Source organism: Rhipicephalus sanguineus, chromosome 7 (genome assembly GCF_013339695.2).
Source record: "Rhipicephalus sanguineus isolate Rsan-2018 chromosome 7, BIME_Rsan_1.4, whole genome shotgun sequence".
In the NCBI taxonomy this organism is placed as follows: Eukaryota; Metazoa; Arthropoda; class Arachnida; order Ixodida; family Ixodidae; genus Rhipicephalus; species Rhipicephalus sanguineus.
In genome coordinates, this window is record NC_051182.1 from 72,268,481 (window position 1) to 72,285,963 (window position 17,483).

Below are 17,483 nucleotides of genomic sequence, written 5' to 3' on the forward strand. Positions count from 1 at the left end.
TTACTGGCTCTGTAGCCGCAAGTGCATTGCTAAAGCCGCTTGAATGCACTTAACAAGCCTGTGTAATGGTATTGACAAATGGACAGAGAAGACACTCATTCGTTCTCACTTCGCTGCCATCACAGCAATACCTTGCTTCGTGTCAGGTTTTCTGGTATGCAGACCGCACGAACTTGGTGGCTGTGCCATACCACAGTAAACATGATCGACATCTGCTCCAACTGCGTAAGTAGCTGGAAAGTGCTAAATTACACCATCAGCTGTACCATGCACACATAATGTAAATTATAGCAGTGGCAACATTTCACACCTCATACTAGCCTATGGGCATTGTACTCGTTGATGCTGCCAGCTGCATTCACTGTTTTCATTTCTAGCATGCATAGCACATGCACACAAAGCACCCAATAACTGTGAGAAGCAGAATAGATCGTCCGAGGTAATCAATAAAATTGATTGACAAGAATTCCACACATCACTCAAGCCTGTTATTTAGCATAAGTGATGAGAATGTACAGCCAAATGTACACAGCAAATTCAGTATTGGCCTTGAAGAATTGCAAGATAGGTTGAAGCTTTCCAGATAACAAACCGTATATAATAAAGTCTGTCCCAGATACTGAAGTCATGAAGTTATAAATTTTAAAGTGGGCCGCTATATTCTTCAGGCACCATGCATTGCATTTATGAAAACGCTAGCATCCCTGTACAACAATCCGTGCTGCAAGAAGTCATTAACCTTAATATTTTTGGCACAATGCCATTTCCCAGTACCACGTTTTACAGAAAGGCAACATTTTCCTTTGGAAAACTAAGCCATGTTCCCAGGCAAAATGCACTGTCCATGGTGACAAACACATGGAGTGCGCTCTTCTATATAGCTTAGCTGGTTTACTGGAACTAAAAGCTATGGTAACGCTGCCTTAATTGAACTGGCTAGCAAGAGCTTTCTCGCTGGTGTTTATGTGAAGTAATTACACCTTGGTGGAACGTCACAAGAATAAGTGGTACATAATAATGCGTGCGAGAACACAGTAACAGGATGTGCAATGGCTACCAGGTATGCCCATTCGTGGAAACTGTGGGCTCTTCCCCCAAATGAACCAGTTGTATATAGCCCTTTTGCATGGATAAACTTAAGTTGGTTGCTGGCATACATAATATTGTTACTCTGCATTTCCATCTCATTATCTAGCGCTCGTTTCCCTTCGACATGGCTAGCTGAAAACAAGGTTCTTCTTCATTAAATGGAACTTTTGTACATTACCTTTACGTTGGCTACAGATGCTTATTTCTTATGCCTGAATAAGCACCTCCAATAGTATACTTGCCTCAGCCACCTTCTGGACTACATGGTCAGCACTCCACTGTTTGTCGTGGCACTGCTGTTTGCTACCTGCAGTACGTTGCAAAAAACTTAAGCATTAAAAAAAAAGAAAAGCCGAAGCAGGTGTGCCAGCAGCACCTTGCCCTTTGAGGAGGGAGGAAGAGCTCTGATAAATGGCTAATTCAAGACAAGCGTTGTTCTTCACAAGCTATTATTATGCGATGAGAGGTGGGACTTCAATACACGGACGCACATATATTGCCAAAAGCAATTGAAAATTCAGCTTAAAGTACGGCTTCTCAAATTAGGTCAACGTGCATAAAGGATAAAAATGGGGCAAACCAATTGAACAAAATGCACTCTCATGCTGCAGAAATTGCATTTTAGGCAAATCTATGTTATCTATTGCTTGAAAGATGATAAGCAGTGTCCAAGAATGCTAACCTAAACGCTCTTGAGGGTCACGTTACTTAATGACAAATAAAATGCACGCCTCAAGAAAACATCCCTAAATACACTTTATTTCTCCCACTGAACCGATTCACGATTCACACGGTGGCTGATGATTATTCCTTCAGAGCTCATGCGAACGAAATGAATGTTGAAGCTTCGGTTTCATGGCGTTACTCCAAGTAATTTGTCAAGAGACATGCATAAATTTGACATGGATAAAACGCATGACAATGGTGAGCCTGACAAAAATGTTGTCTCCTTTCAGCAAATATTGGCGTAGAGCAGTGCGTGCAAGCGAGCTAATTACCAAAACTTTATAACACTACCGACTACGTTCTTGACAAATGTCATGCGCGAGCACACTCCGCACAACTACAACCGCGTATACACTACCAACACGTTATGCGATTTTCTTCGGCGACAACGCGTACTACAATAGGAACAACTCACAATGTACGAAGCGTAACGTTCACTTACCTCTGGCAATAAAAATACGCTGGCAGCGTACACTGCTGGATGACCGCCGGTTTTCAATGGTGCGCCAAGCGAGGAATCGCCGAGCTACCGGCTGTCCTCGAGCGTCAAGGCATTTACCAGGGCCACAGAACGCGTCATCGAGAAAGGATTGCGGCGCTGCTACTCACTGACGTGCGGAAACATTTGAAGATGTTCTTCAAAACTATGAATCGCGTCCGTCGGTCACACCGAGCAAAGCAGCGTTAAAAGTCGACCGCACAAACAGAAATCGGCACGACGATCACACGAACGCAGAACTATACGGGCTAGGAAGGTTTCCGTAGTGTCGTGAGCGAGCCTGCCAGGTGGAAAGATTGCGCGATGCAGCTTGCAGATGGCGCTGCCGCTCGCTGGCGTGCTTTCGCGCGTGTGAGCCTGCGCTCTGTGGTGTTTCCTGTTGAAACCAAGCGACCAAGCTTTGTAGTTGCGGTATGAGCTCGTTGTGTAGGCCACACATGGCGCTGATAAATTGTAAAACGAAGAAAAGAAAACTCTGGAGACTATGCGGGCAGATTAGCTTCTTCTGAACGGCACATGCTGACGTAGAGAACAAACATGTAGGAGATTCGGGGTTTCCGTTCTAGTTTATTAACATTATTTTTCACGCAGTTATGTTTGAGTACAATGATTGAAATATTCATTGACAATTATAGCGGTTACTTCAAGAACAAAAATACAATGAACGGTGAATGAGACGCAAGGACAGATATTTTCGCGCAGAATGTGAGTAAACAGTGAAAGGAAAAGATAGGTACATATAAAGAAGAAAAATAAATAATTAAAAGTAAGAATCAGCGAACAGTGAAATGAAATTTATGTACACATGAGGGACCTCCCTTGATGCTTCACACCCACTTTTGCAGGCGTACTGGATCCGTAGAAGCTCTGAATGAGAATCTATGCCTTTTCAATGCACGAGTTCTTTTGCATAACGTCATGGAACAGGTTGTCTTTTTCTTTTTAGGCATGATGCGTTGGAGAGGATAGGAAGATTTGCATTTGCACGCGAGCATGCACGAACCTCTCAAGACGCAGCTCGGAATGAAATTGCAACAACCACGAAAATTCCAGGGTCGGATCTAAGAGGAACAGGGTACCAGTTCCCTTAGAAGCGCGACCCGTAGCGGCGGCCGCTACGGGTCGCTGCGAGCGCCTGCACCCTAAAGCTTTACTGCACCCTAGAGTTACTGCAAATGTAACTTTTAGGTGGCGGAGCTGCACATCTGTTTTCGACACGCCGCTAGCAATCGTGCACTGCGGAGAAGCTGATGCGCAGGCCGCCGCCGCTGCAGCGAACCGGTTTGTACTCCCGTGCCACAGTCCCGAAAGGAGGCTTTCATAAAGGGACGCTTTTCACCAATACGAAGCAGCGCCGCATGTTCATTGTGTTCTTGTCTATTAGGCACCGTGGAACGCCGCACAGAAGCCTTCGCGGAATGGATGTCCGAATAGCAAATTTTAGGTTCGAAGCGAACAGTGATTACGTCGAATAATTTTGAATCGAATAGTTTGAATAGTATGTATCACACATTATATAAAAAATTAGCATAAATATTGTCGAGGCCCAACTAACCTGCACAGCGTTTTTTTTTTAATTGGAACGAGGGATGCGCGACTGTCATTCCTTTTCGTGCAAGTAAGCGCTACTAAACTAAGCGCTACGCTACTAAACGCTACGTTTAGTAGCGTCTAGTAGCATCAAATAGTAGCAGGATTTCAATTTCAGTAAGACGCAAGTGATAATCGATAAAATACGTCACACTTTAAAAATTACTATACATATAACATATTAAAACATGTAAGCCCGTATAACAAGCTTTAAAACCTAAAAAAATGATCAGGGGCGTAGCCAAGGGGAGGGTTGGGGTTTCAACCCCGCCCCCCCCCGAAAATTTTCAATTTTGCTTGCGCATATATTCACGCACACATACAAACACACGCACGAACATACATAAAGTATGGTTGAACCCCCCCCCCACCCGAAAAAATTTCTGGCAACGCCCCTAGAAATTTATCAATCTATGTCGAAGTAATATGCTAATTTAACCTTGAAGTGGGGATTCGCGGCATTGCGCAAGTTTGTTAGGTGTTTTTACGGCATAGCACATTTAGGCTTCAGTGAAACCACCTTCACAGTTGGGTTACATGCCGTCCTATATGCGCCTATTCGTTCATTGTGAATACTTTGAAATTTCATAACCTTAAATTCGTGTCGAAGCGAATTCGAATACTGTAATATTCCTTCGAACATTCCTAGTGCTCGAATATTCATTCGCACATGCCTACTTCGCGGCAAACAGACGCAGACAGTCTGCCAGTATGTCAGGACGGCAGCAAAATATTGTCTACCCTCGTTGCTCGCGAGGGTAACATGCACAAAACAACAAATTTAACCACTCTCGGTTGACCTGAAAAAAGGTTAAAGATAAACCGCTCACATAGAGAACAGTGGTAGTTGCACGCTCCCCAGGCCTTCTGTAAGCGCATCGTGTATGAAGAAAAAAAGATCACAGTTTCACCGCAAGTGCGAAGCAATGAATGTGAAGGCAACAAATTGTAATGTTATACGAAGGAAGGCTGGCAGCTAACTCTTTTGGATCCAATCTCGCGTAACTATACAAAACGTTGGTGTAAGATAATACGGCCGCTCCAGGGAGAGGTGCACTTTTCGCAGTCCCTTCACGTTGAGAGCGCGCGTAAACGAGTATACGAGCCGTTTACTGATGCCTGCAAGATAGCGAGCGCGCAAGCGATTGTGAACGCGCTTTTAGGATCTGAGTTCGCAGTTGCTGCTCAATCACCCTCCCCCTCGCATCCCTCCATGCTCGTTCAAGACGGGCGGGGCGTTTCGTTTTTTCTTGACCAGCATTTGACGGCAGGTCTAACACGCGGGTGGATGTTATCGCGCGCCCTCCGAGCGACGCAGATAGGCCGGCTCATTTGATCTCTGCTTCAGCCGCGATCGTCGCCCCTGCTCGCGAGCTTTTACCCGCGGGTAGAACCTACGATGCGCGGCGGGAGGGTATCAATTTGGACTTTATACGGAACATGACGGCGACGGTGACGCCAACGGCAAAAACCCGTCGAGAGTGCCCATATAATTGCTATCGCAATAAAAGTAGCAATGGGGCGGTCTTTGGTTGGAAAATACCTTAACAGCGCAGTCAACTTTAGGACTTTTCGACTTTAGGACTTTTAGAGCTTTCTTTTTCGGTATGACTTTAGAACACTCTCTCCCTAACTAAAAAGCAAGCAATATGTCCGTTGAAGTTACCTAGTACTCCCTATTTTCATAGAATGAGAGCCATCAGTAAGTTCTACGTAGGTCTTGTTCGTGGATCTCAAGGACAGTTTTTGCAATGTAGGCGTTAATGAAATGTGGGAAATTTAGGGTGCGCTTCCTTCAACCCAGATTCTCTTTTATTTCGAGATACTTCTGCTCTGTTCCGGATATCTTTCAAAGGTTCTACGTTTCCGGTCACCAGTACTTTACATTTGGAAGAAACATTGCAGTTTAATAATTTCACATTACCGAGCAGTAAATGTCTTATTTAAAGATGATCACCCATTCATTTATTTAAATATTTGAACGCCAAAGCGCCGTACTTCCCCTACAAGGTATTGCAAGGATTCTATCGCTCGATCTTGTCTATATTACACCACTTAAGTGGCAATATCCCGGGCCTCTTCTTGCGGCACCGGGACGAAAAATAGTGTCAGTTTTGACAGTCAGCTGAGACACTTCAGACATGGACGTGGTGTATACATCTCCAAGCTGACATTAGGAGTCTAACCCTGGTTGTACCGTATAGCCAAACATATAAGAGGCTCACCTATTTTGTGATCTTGACAAAGTGATCCCTCTACACGGTGCTGGGCAGCTTTGTCTTTAGAGTGGTCTTGTAAAATGTACCGTTGTCTTATGTGTCCGTAATTGCACACCACGATCAGAAACACGAACACTATTGTTTCTACACCAATGTGAATCGGAGCATATTTCACAAATGGTTACTAGCCTTGGCTATCGCTGCTACTACGCCTTATGCTCAGCTGCCAGCATATTCCCGCATAAAGTCATATTATAACAACAACGGTGGGTTTCCCGCGCGAAAACCAAACTTTCATAATGAGGCACGCTATATGGAGAGCTCCGAAAATATCGACCGTCTCGTGTTCTTTAGCGTTCACTGATATTCCACGCTGCAGGGGCCTCTAGCATTTTGCAGAGTCATCTTCCGTGGCATTCACAGTTTTTGATATTCCTTCTGAATCCTTTGCCAGTCACTTGAATTTCTATGGTTGCAATGTTTGTATATTTAACAGGCATTTGCAATATGTCGTTATTTCATGCGGCATGCATTTATTCGATACCTTTGCGCCCGATTTTTGCTCTTGGTGGAATTCTGTTCTTTTTTTTTCAGTTTCGGTATGACCACTTGAAGGGACGGCTTCTAAGCGAGTCTATATATTCGTTATTATTGAAGCTGATCAGCCTAGACGCGCAACATTACTCGCGAGAAATCGCTTTTGGCTACTCAGAAAAAAGTAGCCTCATTCATTACATTTAGAGAGGCAGCTAAAGCAGATGGAAACAGCTAGATGTTTTGGATGCTGAATGTTGCTTTCGTATATGAGGGATAACGAGCTCTGATAATTTTTAATGTGTCTCTTCCAAGTGAATCCAACACGGATTTAGACCAAAAGGAAAGCATAGGGGGCAATAATGGTTGTCTTTAACTGTAGTGTAAACATTATAACGTAAATTTAAAGAAAGTAAATGGGAAGAAAAATCACCCTTTCTGTTGGTGGGATCCAAACTCGCAACCTTTGAACTACGCGTCCGATGCTCTACCGACTCAGCTACGATGAAAGGCGCCTCCCTGTCATGATGAATTGTTTCTCTTTACGTCCGGACTGCTAAACTACCGTTAAAGGCAACAATGTCCCGTTTGCTTTCCTTGACCTTATTATCTGTTGGAATCATTTGCTTCTGTCTAAAAAAGAAACAAGCCCCTCGAAAAAAAATTTACCCTTTTTTCGTTCTGAGCTGTCTCGAATGCTCAATGTATCAATCAAAACTAATGATATTACACACCATCCCTACTGAAATGTTCCATATGGCATTCCAATATTTCCGCATGTTTCCGTGAGAATCTTACGGAAATATATGGAAAATATATGAAAAATGTACGGAAAACATATGGACTTCGTATGGAAACATATGGAATTATTGGAATGGTATACGGAACGTTTCAGTAGGGATGCCGTTCTGTATAAAAAACCTGTGGTCCCGTAGCCAACAATAGCCTTACGTACGCAAAGTGTTAAAATGCATTCTTGAAGACAGTGGAATTCCTGGTAATTGTTAAGGCATTTTAGTATATGCATGTCCTACCTAATATAAGTATCTCATAGTTATGCTGATGTGTTGACTGCTATGTTCTCTCTCGTCATCATGGATCCATCTCCATGATGACCAGAGAGACGATTGTTGATTTTATTATTTGCATTTCTTCATTTCCTATTTTTACGTTATGGCGCTGCCGCATGAGATACCTGTGTTTGTGACTTTATTTGTTGTCTTGTATGCTCGATCTCTTCAAGAGTTAATTCCGACGCCTTATTTGTGCACCATCATCTCCTTCACATCATATCAATAAAAATCCGACAGATCCCACGTACTGTGGGAATCAATGTAATGCGTAGCAGCCAGCAGAGAGCTGCATACACCACCTTGTTCCTCTGAGGAAAATGAAGTCGTTCATGTCATGACATCTAGGACGCTATATATCCGATGTTTGTCATGCATGCATGGATGTGCAATCCTTTATACAATGAAACGTATATAATTGTATGTACAATGCACGACCTGTCATTTATGTTCGTCACGCACTCATGTCATGCCACACCAATTTTGGTGTATATCCAGTTAACAAAACGGCCGGAAGCGTACAAAGACAGTGTCATGTAAATTATGCCGTACTTGACATGGATGTTATGATTTGCATATTAGTACCTGTTATTTATTTTCTTCATAGTCACGTCACGCATTACCAGTTTCGGCGTATATCAAGCTAGGCAGATGGCCGCGAGCGCACCATGAGCGTGGCATATAAATCATGCTCCACGTAAAATGCATGGCATGATTGTCGTGTCACCACCTGTCATTAGTGTTCATCATACAGGCGAGTCGCGCAATACCAATATTGGTGTATGTCAAGCTAGCGAAACAGCCGCGAGGAGACCATGAGCTCGGCATGTACCTCATGCTCTATAGGATATGCATGTCAATATTTTCATTTTACCAACTGTCATTTAAGTTCGTCGTACAGTCACGTCACGCAGCAGCAATTTTGCGTAATGTGCAATATCTAAAACGCGCAATGTCAAAAATTTGCTTTCAATTGCAGGTTCCTTGAGAAGGACAATTTATGCCAACCAGAAAAAGACGGCAAGCCTACGGCCACGAGGTCCTTGCAGTGCGGCGTGTGCGAGAAAGTTTTCAAGCGAACATCGCAGCTGCGAACACACTTGTTTGCTCACGTGCGCGAAAACCAGTACACCTGTGGCGTGTGCGGCAAGAAATTCACGCAGAAGAACAACCTGGTGACCCACAGTCGCACGCACACGGGTGAGAGACCCTTCGAGTGTTCGTCGTGCCCGGCCACGTTCACCCGCAGCGACCATCGGAAAAGGCACATGTTGACTCACACTGGTGAGCGACCGCATGAATGCAACGTCTGCGGACGAAAATTCGCCACGAAATCAAACCTCGCGTCCCACGGACTGACTCATTCGCGGAAGAAGAGGGTGGCCTGCCACGTGTGCGGCCGAATTTTTTTTCGGAGAGACAACCTCCAGCGCCACGCCCGCACGCACACTGGAGAAAAGCCGTACGCATGCCACCTGTGTCCCGCTACGTTCGCGCGCTTGAGTACGCTGAAAACACACGTTGTAATCCACACCGGCGAGCGACCGTACACGTGCGACCTGTGTGCGAAGAGATTCAGATCGAGCTGCAACCTTTCGCAGCATAAGCTCACTCACTCGGGTGTAAAGAAGTTCAGATGTCAGTTCTGCGGCAATGCGTTTAACTTGAAGCAAAGCCTAACCAGGCACACCCGCACACATACGGGCGAAAAGCCGTACCTGTGCCACCTGTGTCCCGCTGCATTCGCGGACACGGGTACTCTCAAGGCACATGTTCTGACTCACACATGTGAGCGACCACACAGGTGCGATGTGTGTGGGAAGACATTTACTGCGAAGCGAAACCTTTCGCGCCATAAGCTTATTCACATGGCGATAAAGAAGTTTAAATGTCAGTCCTGCAGCAGCAAATTTAGTTCTAAAGGAGCACTAGCGAGGCACAACCGTACGCATACGGGCGAGAAGCCGTGCCTCTGCCATCTTTGTCCTGCTGCATTTGTGGACAGCAGTACGTTAAAGAGGCACATCCTAACCCACACCGGCGAGCGACCTCATGGGTGCGACATATGCGGGAAGAGATTTGCACTACGATCGACTCTTTCGCGTCATAAGCGTATTCACTCAGCTAGTAGCTAAGCCTGTGCGTCAGTTCTGTAGTAGTACAATTCATGGCAAAATATACTTAAATTCCGCAATGACTGCAGCTAGAACTACAGAATATTTTGAGACCGTTGTAGTATTATTCGGAAGCGCGTGCTTATACCAACCACCCTGATAAGGCAGGCAGCAATACATACTATTAGCGCGCGTTTTGCCCCAGGTGGCGGGCAGACGCTGTGCGTGTATGAATTGGATTGACGTGTGGCGGCCACTGTATCACACTTTATATTACAGGACACTTGGGAAATGCCAAGTATGCAAGCCCTGAGGGATGACTATGTATTTTTGTTTTAGTGGTTATGGACAATTTTTTCTTGTCGAGACGTTCCTAGGGAATATCAGATGCCATGCACTAGAAAGTATCTGACGAACATTATTAACCAACGTTGGTGGATTCGGAAGCTTTATTATATGAGACCTGATATATGTGCCAATAAAATATGCCATTTATTTAGCCTACACTTTCATAAGTGGTGCCCACATTTTTTTCCACACGTATGTGCATGTGGGCCGAGGTGTTGTAGATCTGGGGAAAATGACAATAAATATATAGAGCTTATGAGCCCAGTGGGAAGTCGAGATTATTTGGTCTGCGAAGTAAATTCCATTGCATGTAATTCAATGTAATTCACTCCTTTGTATACGGTGGTTGCATCTTTTAATATAACATACCAGCCACTTCTAGTGTGAATGTGCGAACTTAAAACTTCGGGAAATGTTTGTAGCACTCAACCAATTACATGTTCTATTGTAACCATAAGACTGCACGAAACTCCCTGCACTCATTTCATAGTCACTGAATATAAATGTTTATTAGGCATGAATTGCTTTTAGATCCAGTTGTCGGCGGCCTTCAAATGACCACCTTCTGCGAAATTCCAACGTCATTATCCGAGGATTTCAAACAAGATGTACGGATTTCTCAACGAGAATATCCGGATATTGCCAAAGAGACATCCGGGACCCTGGCAGCGGTCCAAACAACATAGAAAATGTATGGCTTTACAGCTAGCGTTTGTTCGCTCTGCTACTGAAGCTGTAAGTTCTCGTGCGCTGAACCCGTACTTACCTGTCACATTACCGACGTCCTAATGGCAGATAGGCAACCGTACCATTGCTGTTTTAAGCGCAGAACCTGGGTCCTTGTGAATGCCAGTGGTGGGCAAGTAACTGGCGCGGTGCCCGAGGCAGCGGTTTCGCGGCGCGAGTTGCTGTATTCTTCGAGAGATCGCGCCACGATGTGTGCGGCGAACCAGCCTGCTGTCGTTGCCGCCTTTCCCGCATACGCTAGACAAAGCACAGCATTTATCTTATATATACGACATACAAAGCACTGCAGCAAACAATTGCGTCTATACGGACGTGTGCACAGTGCAGTTTGATGGGGTGTGCCCTTGCAAACATGCACAAGATTGTGGCTAGCACAATTTCCAACCAATCTGCTTTCCCAGTACACATGTCATGTTCTACTCTTGATTGCGGGAGACACAGCCATTGTTTGGTGGGTTATTCACACTGGACTTTCATAATTAGAAAAATATATATCAACCTTTTCTTCCTCTTCTCGCCTCACTTGACGCGCCACATTACACAGAAACTCTTCCACCTACTAACAAGGTTTATGGAAGACGACTGCTGCAGGTTACATTACCAGAGGTCTGGAACGATATACCGTGTCAAATAAAAGAAGAAAAGGTTTTCCTGTGCACTTAAACGATACTTTCTCCAGAATGAATGAATAAACAATAACACTAGCCCTCCCTTTAGCCGTGTTCTCTGTTTCATCACGAATTCATTAAAAGCATAATAAAATTATTATCACATACTTCACATGCTTTTGCGTATTTATTTTTGTTGTATAAATACAATCCGCTTCATGCAGGTAACATGGAAGATATTGTAGTTCTCATATTATACATGTTTCTTTTCTCTGTTTTGTTCTTTTCATTGAAGAGTAGTTATAAAATATATGTTTCGTTAACACAGTCTGTTCATGTAATTGCATATAGAGTATAAGCTCGTTAATATCGTATTTCACGGGACCTGGAAATATGTCCGAATTCCGAATTATTGAAAGTACCACGAAAACAATCGATACATGTCTACTACATCAATGCGTTTTAAGTTTCTTGGTGAATACGTAAATCTCTAACTTACTTTGCATAAGAGCGATGTAAAAGCCACAATTCTCGTCACTCGTGATTTTCTCCAGAATGCGACCGCGGCTCAAGAAATACTTGTCTCAGCTAACCCGAAACGTGCTAACCCGAAATGTCATTACTGTCGTTAGCATAGGGTTCGCGCTGATGACGATGGCGTTGCAGACTGCGCCACCTCGGTTCGGTTGTCCGCGGACGCCGTTTCCGCTCCTTTGCGTCCCACACTTGCGGCGATTCTAAGCTCCCTCTATTTTTAAAAGGTAGCGCAAGCTCCTTCTCTCAGTGCCGTTTCCTGCTCGCCCGTCATTCTCGGACGCCGTTATTGGGCGAGACTCGCAAGGCGCGCCGCGCCGATGCGCTTGCTAGGAAACGCGGCAGTTCTGGGCGCATATTCACGCAGCTGTTCGTACGTAAGATGTGTAGTAAAAATAGCTTGTGGTTGTTCGCTTCCTTAGCTACCATCTCGTGTTTTATAAGCAACAAATCGCAGACGGTGCCGGTATACGTAAGAAATCCCATTGCGGCACCTTACGCGTAAACAGCTTTCTAGAGCTGGGACCTGTTTGACAACGTGAAAAAACCTAGCATTTGCGCACTGTACTTGAATTCATAAGTGTGGCATGCGTCGCTCGCACAAGGAAAACAAGAGGCAGAACATGTTAAAGGCAATCCTAGGAAGTCTTTACAGCTGCCGTTTTTCTTTTCGGATACCATAGTGTTTGTTTACAAGACGCATTTCGGAAAATCAGACGCTACATCAAATTATGAACACAGAACACGGCGGAGGCACTTATTTGCTAAATACCCCCAGCGTGCATTCTTTTAAATTTAGAACGGCGGTCACGCGCTTGAGTTGCCTTCTAACGCAAATATCTTTTTGTTTGCATCGCGCGCGCCTCGGGCACCTAGCTGTTTAATTGGAGACTCTTCCTGTGTGCTCAGATTATGAGAAGCCATGGTGGTATTCGTATTGCTAAAATGTGCTCTTTTTCTTTTGTTCACAGGAGACTTTTCTTCGTTAGTTGGCTAAGGCTAAACTCGCGAACGCACTTTCCCGCGTTCGTCACTGTGTGCGAACAGCGGGCAGGTCCCTCCCTCAAAAATGAAGCCTCGAATTGCAAATAAGTTTTTTTAATATCCATTGATCACAGATTTATAACTACTTGAAACAAAGAAAACACAACTATTGCAGCGACTCATAAGCGCTCTATCTTGTTGACAAATTTCCATACAAGATAAAACATTGGAACAAAAACATCATTGCACGTTACATCACCGCACATTTGTAGCGTTTATATAAAAGTATAGGCACTCCTTCATAATCATAACTGTATACATAATAAAAAAAATATCGAAACGAGAAGAATCATTCTCCGTTGCATCATATACGTAGAAGAGGTAGAAACACTTTTTCTGAATTTCTGATGCATATAAAATGCATATTAAAATGAAGCAGTCATTGCACATTACATCCTTGCACATATTTAACTATATACATAAGATATACTAAAAGGAAACAAAATTAGTGTACGCTTGTAACGGCTTCCTTCATTGCAATACTCCTGCTACCAGACTTTCTTGAAGCTAGTCTTGGTACCGGCCAGTCGTTTGCTCTCTGCTTCAGCATCGGACATTTTACGAGGCTGTGCATCCTCGTTCGCAGAAACAACCCCACAATCGTGCAGAAACAAAAATGCGAACGGCGACGAAAACAGATGGTGTCCTTGCACTGGATAAGTTCCTATTTATTTACAAGTCAAATGTGTACCTAAAAAGTTTGGTAAAAATGACAGCAAAATAAATAAAGCGCATCAAAGAGAAACATACAGCAACTATTATTATTATTGAACACAACAAATCAGTAACAAGAACACTGAAAAATGCGGATAAATTTCAAAAATATAAAAACCGACAACACAAAGAATAAAAACTCTTACACCTGCTTCAAGTAAACATATAGTTCAAGAGAAAAAATAATTAGAGGGCTGGAGAACAAACATCCGCTTAAAATACAATATGCATAAGAACAGCCTTGCAGCATATTGCTCACTAAATAACGCTCATCAATCGATGCTACTTGCTTGCCATGTCTCTATTGATGCACTTTGGCAAAATGGACGCTGAAAAAAAAACAGCTCCGACTTTCTCAGAGTAACTTTGTAACGACTTGTGGCAAAGGAATTTCGTAAAATCCACGGGCCGCGCGAGAAAACAGAGCTCTTGCAAAAATATTTTTCTGAAACGCTGCACTAAATTACTGAAAAAGGATCAATATTAATGAGAACTAACAGACAGTACTGTCTGTTAGTTCTCATTAATATTGTGTCTAACAAAGAAAAACGAGCCCTTAAGAGTAACCTTCTTTCCTTGAAAAAGGATCAGTAAATTGCGAATACTGAGAATTGCGCTGTAGTTACTGTGTGCGAGAAAGCGTGGCATCAGTATCGAGTCTTAGCTATACCTAAAAAGGTTTCGAGTGGCAAATATACGAGAAAGAGTTTAGTAGGGACCGACTTATATCCCTAAGCCTCCCTATGGCAGTCGAAGTTCTTTCTGCTCACACGATGGAGCCATATCACTTGAAAGCGACTTGAAGTGATGAGAGACCGTTAAACAAACAGTGTTGCTCGAGGCTAGTGAAACAACGAATGCCGCTATCAAGTGGCCGATATTGCTTGCGTATACTGCGTTTGAAAGCCTGGGTTCAAACCCAGCAACGAGAAGAAAAATTTGTTATATTGCACATTCACTGCTTTGTAGTGATAGGCGTCTTACGTGAAAGAAGAACGGACGCATGGACCGTTGTGTGCGTTGAGTCGGCATGGAACTTCTTTCTTGCGTCCATGTTTGCACGCCCTGTCTTTTAGAATGAATACTTACCGACTAGCTCGGCTCTCTGTTATTCTAAGATTTAAATGTAATTTATTGGAGAAGTTCGTTTTATGTATCTATTCATTCACACATTCATTCATTCATTCATTCAATATGGCTTACAGGCCCCAAGAAAGGTCAGGGCGTTAGGTAAGAGTGGGGCCTCGAGAGAGCTTAAAAATTTATTATAAAATGTTGCATGGTGCAGACACCCGATGGTAGTACAAATGACTGCAAAATATTTTTATTCAATATACGATGAGTAAACAAGTGTAGCTTAGTTCAAGCATTCAAGGTAACCGCAATGTCACAAGAAGATACAAATGGGCAAATACCATTCGCAAGGCACCATATAGTTATACGAATAAAAATAATCAGGAGCCGTTCTTCAATCGGGGAAATTGGGGGCAAGCGAAGCTGGGCGTGCCTGAGCTACTGAATTTCTTTCTTTCTTGATTGTTCTTTCTTTCTATTTTTCTTTCTTTCTTAATAGGTAGCGGCCTTCCCCGCAACACTGTTTTCTGGCGGAATCGGCGTGGCGTTTTTGATGTTCTTTGCAGCGTTCGTCAGCCTCTGGCAAGGCCCAACGATTGGACCATCACCCCATTGTAGAAACGCGGTTTAGTAATTGGATATTCTCCAAGAGGGAGTTTTCCTGACACCTGCAATTTCTAATTAGACCTTTTGGGTTCTCCAGGAAATAGCTTTTGGCCCGCCAACGCGAAATATTGCAATCATCGGTTCAACACATTCAAACGCCTCTGTTCAGTTCCCATTGGCCCGGCATGGGTGCATGGCCTAGTGTTCAAGGCACTTTCTTTTGGACCGCGCGACCCGGGTTCGAAGCGCAGCCCCTGAACGAATATTTATGTACTACATCTTTGGTGCGTGCCTGCTGTGGATCAGGAGGGTTTTCGGGTGAGGAGGGTTTTTTGGAACACCAGCATCAAGCCCTTCACAGGTCAGTGAATGCAAGCTTCGTTTACAAAAAGAAGCACTCCTTGCTGATTAACACCAGAATTCAGTGCATGTTTTGCAATCTAATGCCCACGGCACCTGCTTCTACATCAGGATAATAATTTAAACTGATAACCTGACAGTTAATTAACACTTTTCTGTAATAAAGTAATGCTCTCTCATATACAACCCTTCACACATCCTATTTTAAGTAGCTTTCGTTCTGTTCCCTTTTGCTTTGCTTTCTTAATTTAGGCACAACTCTAATCGGTTGTGGTTGCGGAGGAACTTAATGGTGGAAAGTGCCATAACAGCTAATCGGCCAGCGCTAGGCCAGGACGGTTTCTCGCTGCAGATCGACGGGCTCGCTCAGCCTATGTCGTTGTCGGGTGCTTAGGATTCATCTATTGACTTGCCTGGGAACGTTCGGTATTCGAATGCTCCTTTTCGAACAACCACGTGCACGCCTCGAATATGACGTAAGTGATGTTCTGCGACACCAAAATCCCACTTGACCGTAGTAATGATGTGGCATTACAATGCAGAGGAAATTTAGAGTTCTCTCTCTTAGCTACTTTAGCCATAGAGAAAGAAAAAAAAGTTAAGAGTGGACACTCCCATAGACGCCAGCGGCCCAATCGACCCTAGCGCACCTGGTGGTTCGTGAGAGCAAGTGGCCTGCGCTTCCTGTTTCGGTTTCACTGGCGCGAATTTTGAATTACTGTGCGTAACCGACGTTTGGCTATGGCGAAAGTTACTTACTTCTTCGCCCAACTGGCAAAGCTATTGTTTGTCCTTTTCAATTAGCGATTCCCTATTTTGTATAGTTCAATGGTTCGTGCGAATTGATGTCGTGACGTAATTTGTATTTCATTTAAGTTATAGTAGAAATAGATGCAGGAAATCATAATTCACTACGGCTTCATTTATCGCGCTTGTGTTCTTCTTTTGGAACAAGCGATCAATCTATATATCACTCAAAGACACAGCATATCCGCAATGTTTTTGTTACAAGGCACGGTAGAGGCTGAGCATATAAAAAGCACAAAATGAGAACAGCACCGCACATTAATGCAAGGTAGACAACAAATGCATCTCGGCTTACAAATAAATTGTAACAAATACAGAGAGAACACAGACAACGCACACATCTCTAGAGTTGGCAGAAGCTGGTGAAGCATGACACACTGGACCGTAAGGATCTCTGGCAAAAACACAGCGCACAAAGTTGAAGAAGGAAGAAGTGAAATACACATAACAATCAAGTCGCGAGTCACGACTGCGTTTCACCGAAACAATGCACTGAAAAAAAAATCACGCCATCTCCCGCTAAAGGGGACCATGAGGCGATGCGAAGCCGGAGCACTTGCACGATCGCGTTCCGGTGGCGTTCGTTGGGCATGCTACCGACCTCGTGTCGTGGAACGCGAAGAGGGACGCTACGCACGTCGTGTCTTCCATCTATCCTGGCCGTTAATTCTCACAGGGCGAGCGGGGAACGCGGTCGACAGGCGGGCGAGAGGGGGGGGGGCAGCGTATGAGAGGAGAGAGAAGAGGAGGGGACGCGCATGCGCTCGAGCTCATCGCGGCGTTGTGCAGGAGAGAATTTC

The 17,483-nt window shown here is 44.1% G+C and overlaps 1 protein-coding gene across 1 annotated transcript in view; it reads left to right on the plus strand.

Annotated features, from left to right (window-relative positions):
- LOC119398763 (zinc finger protein 90-like) overlaps positions 1–9,862 on the plus strand; it is a 72,422-nt gene extending 62,560 nt beyond the window's left edge. Inside the window, exons 7-9 of the mRNA XM_037665581.1 lie at positions 8,707–8,902; positions 9,398–9,595; positions 9,764–9,862. Coding sequence (XP_037521509.1) covers positions 8,707–8,902; positions 9,398–9,595; positions 9,764–9,862 — 493 coding nt within the window. The remainder of the gene's footprint in view (positions 1–8,706; positions 8,903–9,397; positions 9,596–9,763) is intronic.
- Positions 9,863–17,483: the final 7,621 nt, after the last annotated feature.